The 6,764-nt window shown below is 56.2% G+C and overlaps 1 protein-coding gene across 1 annotated transcript in view; it reads left to right on the top strand.

Annotated features, from left to right (window-relative positions):
• The first annotated feature begins 335 nt into the window (after positions 1-335).
• Positions 336-6,764, top strand: part of AACS (acetoacetyl-CoA synthetase) — a 54,757-nt gene continuing 48,328 nt past the window's right edge. Inside the window, exon 1 of the mRNA XM_069557398.1 lies at positions 336-685. Within this exon, the coding sequence (XP_069413499.1) occupies positions 553-685 (133 nt within the window). The 5' untranslated portion in view covers positions 336-552. The remainder of the gene's footprint in view (positions 686-6,764) is intronic.

Here is a 6,764-nt window from a genome sequence, read left to right as displayed (position 1 = left end):
CCTGTCGCCCACCCCTTATCTCTTGTTGACTGAGGGCAGGAATTACGCTTGGCTCGGTGATGTATCTGCAAAGCCTGCACAGTGCCCGGTACCCAGCAGGTGCTCGGTAAATACGGGTAGGACCAAAAAAAAAGAAAGAATCAATCGAGAACGAAAGAACAGATGAACGAGCCTGCGGTCTCGACCTCGCCTTCCGCCCCTGGTTTAACCCCTTCGCGCTCCAGGTGAGGCTGGGGAGCCGAGCACAACGCGCCTGCGCAGCACCACCGGGTGGGCGTGCGCGGGCTGTAGTCCCGGAGCAGCGGCAGCACTCCTTTTCGAGGCGCGGCGCCCGCGGAGGGTTACATTCGGCGGAGGCGGGGCCTTCGAAGGCCGGGAGCTTTGTGGGGCGGGGCGGGGCGGGTGCTCCGCGTGCAGTTGCTCCACGTCCGCCTTGCCGGTCACCCGGGGTCCCGCTCCCCGGCCTCTGCCGCCGCCCCCGGCTCGGTCCCCGGCCTGATCCCGGTCCCCGGAGTAGCTCCGGCCTTCCCGCCGGCCTTCCCCGCCGCAGCCATGTCCAAAGAACTGCGAGCCGGGCGGGAGGAGATCCTAGAGTGCCAGGTGATGTGGGAGCCTGACAGCAAGAAGGACACGCAGATGGACCGCTTTCGGGCGGCCGTGGGCGCCGCCTGCGGCCTGGCACTGGGTGAGTGCGGGGTGCGCGTCCCGGGGGGCTCTCCGGCCACCTCTTGGCTGGACCAGGGGCTTTCAGAAATCGGGCTCCTCCCTTGGCCGTCCGAGGTACCACTTGGCAGAGAGACACTGCTCCTGGAGTCCCGGGAGCCCCTCTTCCTGGACGTTGGGGTCAGGGCCCATCTTAATTATTGGAATGGCCTCCTGATTTTCATCTTCCCGCCTCTGGGGGTTGGAGGAGCCACTGGACAGGGGGGCCCCCCCTCCCTAGGGGGTGGGACCCCTCCCTAGGGGGTGGGACATCTTCTGACTGTGGGGTTTTGCCCGCGTTGTCTGTGCGGGGTGTCACTTCCTCTCTTTTCGGAGGGCCAGTCTCCTCTGCAGTATCCATCTCTCTGGTAGGGTAGCCCCTCTGGTCTTGGAACCCCTGTGGACTGAGAGATCCCTTGTTAGGCATTCCTACCTGTGAGGAGTGCTCCCTGGAGTCTTGCCCTCCCATACCGGGGGCTTCTGTCTCTCTGACCCAGGTCTTCTTTGACCCTTAGCTCCTCCCTTCTGTTGAGGGATGGGTCACTTGGCAGCCACATTACCTGGTGCTGACCCCTCACGGCGCCCCCCCCCCCACCTCCCCCTGCCGTGCCAGGCTGACCCTGCTAGAGGCCAGCTTGGATTCTGGGCATCCAGGAGATGGATGATGCTCAGGCAGGAGGCTGTCTCTGGGATTGGGGTGGAACTCCTTCCCTTTATGTGTTTACACACCTAGCCCCAAACCGAACCTAGCCCAGTAGGCCCCTTCCAGCTCCCTCCCTGTCCTCAGGAGCCACCTGGGTGAGATGGCCCTTTTCTGAGTGAGAAGCTTTCCCCCAGCTCTACCTGGCTGTCCACCTACTTCCTGCATCCTCCCTTCAACGATTTTTCATCTCATTGTGACCCTTTCCCCCTCATCTCACCCCTCTGCCGGCTGCAGGGACTCCTGTGTTTCTGTTGGTGGCATCACTGTCCTCAGGGAGCCCCACAGGAATGGAGACTTGGGTCGTCTGCCTTCCAGCATGGTCCCCTTTCCACCCCAGTGCCCGTATCTCCTTGGGGGCCCTGGTTTCCTCTTCCCTGAACCCTGGCTGGTTTTCCTCTTTCCTGCTTCTCTTCCTTTTAGTACCTGCTGCCTGAGGGCTTTGCCTGAGCAGCCTTGAAGCGAAGGTCTGGTTGGCCGCACCTGGGCTCTGAGACTTACAATGGCTCCTTGTTGACCATGGATTTGCACATCCTGCCACCTGGCAGCTTCCATGTCCTCCACAGCACAGTGGGCGTCATAGCTTCCACAGGTAGCCCCTTCCCTTGCTCATCCAGCTCCCTCCTTCTTGCTGCCTGCTCCCTGGAGACAGGTGTGGCTTATTACTCTCTAGGCCTTTTTTTCAGGTAATAGTTGGTAAGTTAATGTGTGTTGGATTGGGGGACAGAGTTGTTTCTTTTTGGTTACACTGCACGGCTTCTGGGATCTTAGTTCCCCCTCCAGGGATTGAACCTGGGCCCTCGGCAGTGAGAGCACAGAGTTCCAACCACTGGACCACCAGGAAACTCCCTGGGGCAGAGACTTGATTCCCACCAAGAGCCGGGAGTGGAACCACATCCTGTTTTTGTGTTTCCGTGCCTTTTATGTCTCTTTTTCTTCTGCCAGCTGTTCTCCCTGACGCTTTACAAAAATGATTTCGCAGAAGGGCAGTCCTGTGAGATGCCTGAGGCTGAGCTGTCACCTCACTGCCGGGATCCTGAACTGGCTCTGCCACTTACTAGCTGTGTGGTCAGAGGGAAGTCACCGGATCTCCTGAGCCTTGGTTTCCCTCATCTGTAAAATGGGCAGAATGAGAGGACCGACATCATTGGGTGGGCGTGAGGGCAATCAGGCTGAGCGCTGTGCCACACCTGGCCGGTGGGGGTGGCTGAGCAGACACTGGCAGGCACCAGTAGCCCCCAGACTGTCTGCCCACCTCCTGTCTGCCCTTCAAGGCTGGGACTGGTGGCCTGCTGGCCAGGGTGAACCTGCAGACTTAGTTTGGGCTTCTCACACTGAGTTGCAGTCTCCTTGAGAGACTGCATAGGAAAAGCAAGATTTCCAGCTTCTTTGGCAAACCCACTGGCCCGTGATGATGGGTTCATGTCCCCACAGGCGGCATCAGCTGAGCTGAGTGGGGCTCCTCTCTTGGTCTGGGAGTGCTTTAGACCTTGTTTTTTTTTTCTCTTCCTCCTCTTCTACTCCTGATGGTTAACCCACCCTGCTTCTCTCCTTTCCACAGGCCTGGCCCTGGACATTTTGGGCTTTGCTTTAGGAGCCAACTCAAATGCTGTCTTCTCTGATTATTCTCTTTGACCACTTTCTTTTTCTCTCTCTCCAGTTGCATATAATTTGGACTTTTAACCTGTCTTGCCTTTTCGTTTAGTTGTGAGCATGTTTTTTTTTTGTCTGTGAGGCATGTGGGATCTTCGTTTCCTGACCAGGGATTGAACCTGTGCCCCCTGCAGTGGAAGCATAGAGTCGTACCCACTGGACCATCAGGGAATCCCCTATTTGTGAGCCTTCTTATTTGCTTAAACACAGCACCCTTGAACTTGTGTTGTCTGTGCCGTCAGCAGTGGCTGGTGTGTGGCTGGTGGGCAACACTGAGCAAACCTGGATGTAGGGAGAGAGCAAGGGATGCGTCCTCACAGGCTGGCTCAGCCCTCCTGCAACCCTGAGATGGGATGAGTTGGGGGGCATTCCCCAGCCCCTCAAGACCGGTGTCAGTGGGAGAATTCTATCCTTGTGTTTTGGAGGGGCAGGGCCTCCCTGGAACTATGCAGTCTCTTCCAGGACCAGAACCGTAGGTTGGTTGGCTCTCGTCATGGCTTCCAGCAGAGTTCGTCTGGGAATCCACAGCATGCCCACCTAGACCTTGGGGTCCTCTGGGTGCAGACCTTGGGGGCAGCCTGCAGCCCCAGCCCAGCACATGTGCCTGTGACACTTGGCCTTGTTTGCAAGGCCCCAGGGGGCATACTGCACGTACCAGCTCTCGGTCATTAGGGGAGGCCGCCAGCTTTATGGTACGCATTACTTTTTGCTTTTTATACAGAGCCATTAAAAAAAAAAAAAAATATATATATATATATATATATATATATTTGACTGTGCCAGGTCTTTTTGGAGAAGGCAATGGCACCCCACTCCAGTACTCTTGCCTGGAAAATCCCATGGATGGAGGAACCTGGTAGGCTGTAGTCCATGGGGTCGCTAAGAGTCGGGCACGACTTCACTTTCACTTTTCACTTTCATGCATTGGAGAAGGAAATGGCAACCCACTCCAGTATTCTTGCCTGGAGAATCTGAGGGACGGAGGAGCCTAAGTGGGCTGCCGTCTCTGGGGTCGCACAGAGTTGGACACGACTGAAGCGACTTAGCAGCAGCAGCAGCAGGTCTTTTAGCTGCAGCACATGGGGTCTTCGTTCTGTGTTGCAGCATGTGGGATCTAGTTCCCTGACCAGGGGTTGAACCCTGCCCCCTTGCATTGGGAGCCCAGAGTCTTAGCCACTGGACCACCAGGGAAGTCCCAGTACACGCTCTTCGGGAGGACTGGGCCAAGTGTCTTTACATCACAAACTGCAACTCATCTCTGCGTGCCAGCATCTGGGGGAAAACTGGCCAACACAAAGAAGGCTTGGTCTCCATTCTCAAACAGCTCAAGTGTCTTTGTGGGGAGAAGGCTCTCACAAAGGTAGCAGTGCTGAGCAGCGGGTGTAGGGGCCTGTGCTGCACACCTTCTGAGCTCTGGGGCTATTAGGATGCTGCTAAAGGGGGCTGACAGGACCTTGAGCTGAGATGTGAAAGGTGTAGGCGGGTCAGGATTCTCACAGGTGGGGAGGAAGAAGCCAGTGAAGAAGCCAGTTTGTAAGTGGGGCTTACAAACTCAGAGGCCTGCAGGGACCAGGCAGGTGATGAGATATTAATTAACAGTGAATGTTTAGTGAGCCCTTCCTACACGCCAGGCCTCATTTGGGAACTTTGCATGGATTAACTAACTTATTCCTCAGTAATCTGGCCAGATAGATGGGGCTTTCATCAAGGTTCTCAGCTGAGAAGCTGGAGGCTTAGAGTCTTGGCTGAGGTCTCGGAGCAGTGACCAGTAGGGCTGGAGTCAGTGCCCTGAGCTGCGGTATTAGGTTGCCTCTCACATGTGTGTGAAGGGCCGCGTGGGACAGCTGTTACCTGTTTAGCTGTTTGTCACCGTGTTGTGTGACTGCTGCCTGTTGCTTCATTGCAAATCACCCCAGGACTTAGTGATAGTAAATGACAGTAGACATTTATTATCTCTCAGTTTCCACGGGCCCGGCTTCTGGGAGGGGCTTGACTGGACAGTTCTAGCCCTGGGTCTCTGAAGGCTGTGTCTATCTGTTCTCATCTGAAGGCTGGACCGGAGCTGGCAGCCACACTGTTCAGGGGCTGGCCCACGTGGCAGGGAGTCATTGCTGGTTGTGGGCAGGAGGCCTCTGCTGCTTGCCACCTAGGACTGCTTGAGTGTCCTCCCAGCATGGACACTGGCTTCTTGCAGAGCAGGTGATCATGACAACAAGAACTGCAGTTCCCTTATGACCTGACCCAGCCTCCCAAGGCACTGGGTCATTTCCGTAACAGCTGGTTGGTTCATTGGATCAGCCTGGCTCAGCCGGGGGCAAGGAGGGGACACCTGTTGGCCAGCTCCCACAATCAAGATGCCTGTCTTCTTGGGAGAAGTCAGAAATTCTGAATTTCATTCGAAAACCCAAATTTAGAATCAGCTGCTTCTGTTTCTTTCTGAGCATCGTGCAGACTGAATGAGACATGCCTGTGGTTGGTCACTCAGGTGTCTGGATCATAGCCTCTGAGCCCAGGTTGGGGTGTATGTGTGCAAACAGAAGCCCCGGAGTCCCTGCTTGACTGGAGAGTTGTGGACGGTGGGAGAGTTTGGGCACAAACTCCACCCACTTTTCCATGGGTCATTGTGAAGTTGAGATGGCGTTGTGACCTCCAGCTCCTGGTTTGGCAGGCTGGTTACATTCCTCCACCCTGCTAGATGCTGTTGGGGATGCAGTTTGTGATGGGCTATCAAGGTCTTCAGGGGAGGCCTGCGTTTCAAGCTCCGGCTCCATCTCTTGTGTCAGCCTGGGCGGGGGGTGGTTGGTTTGGTGCCAGAGCTCTTTGCAATTTGTGAGGACCAAGATGATTAAAAAAAAAAAAAAAAGCCTGGGAGAGGGAGGACCTGCAGGGCCTGTTTGTCTAGTGTGGTTTCCCCCAGGCCTTCCAGAGGCTCTGCTGCTGGAGAAGCGCCCTGGGCCTGGCACTGCCTCCCTTGACGGGGAACATGGCAGCAGGCTCCTGCTAACATGCGCTTTTTCATCCCTGCCTCCTTGTCTGAGCTCGTGTGGTGCGGCCAGGAGGCCCGTCTTGTGTCACGAGTGATGCTCAGGGTAACAAGCTTGGGCCCTCCTCTCTGACAAGCACTGTTCTTAGTGCTTTCTGTGCTTTGACTCATGCAGTCCTTGCAGTGACCCCACGATAAGTACCATTATCTTACTTGGAAGAGACAGAGGCCCAGAGAAGATTAATGACTTGGGTGACATCAGCCAGTTTAGAGAGCGGCAGGACTTGCACCCGGGTGGTCGGCCCTGAAGCCAGTGTCTGAGCAGCATGCTCTCTGCAGTTGTCCCTGTGTCACAGGTGAGGATGCTGAGGCTCAGAGAGGTGAAGCAGCCAGCCCAAGGTCACTGTCTAGTAAGTGACAAGAGCTGAGGTTCGAAGCCAGTCATCCAGCCTGGCCCTGGGGGGCAGGTTAATCCTGCACTATAGGACCCGGGGCTGTCTCCAGCCCGTTTCCAGATGACACTCTGGAGAAACAGTCCCAGAGAGACAGCGTGGCCCGTCTGAGGTCCCCAAGCACTGTGTTGAGAGTCAGGGCTGGCTCCAGGCTCCCAGATGCAACCATCTCTGGCGTCTTTCTGTGTGAGCTTGATCGACCTGGACTGTGGCTCCTGGCTTGAGTAGATATAGGGCAGGGCTCGGGGGAGGTTCTCTTATAGGGTCTGGAGGA

Source organism: Ovis canadensis, chromosome 17, assembly GCF_042477335.2.
Source record: "Ovis canadensis isolate MfBH-ARS-UI-01 breed Bighorn chromosome 17, ARS-UI_OviCan_v2, whole genome shotgun sequence".
Lineage (NCBI taxonomy): Eukaryota > Metazoa > Chordata > Mammalia > Artiodactyla > Bovidae > Ovis > Ovis canadensis.
Note: the sequence above shows the minus strand (reverse complement) of the source record. Positions and strands in the feature narration are given on the sequence as shown.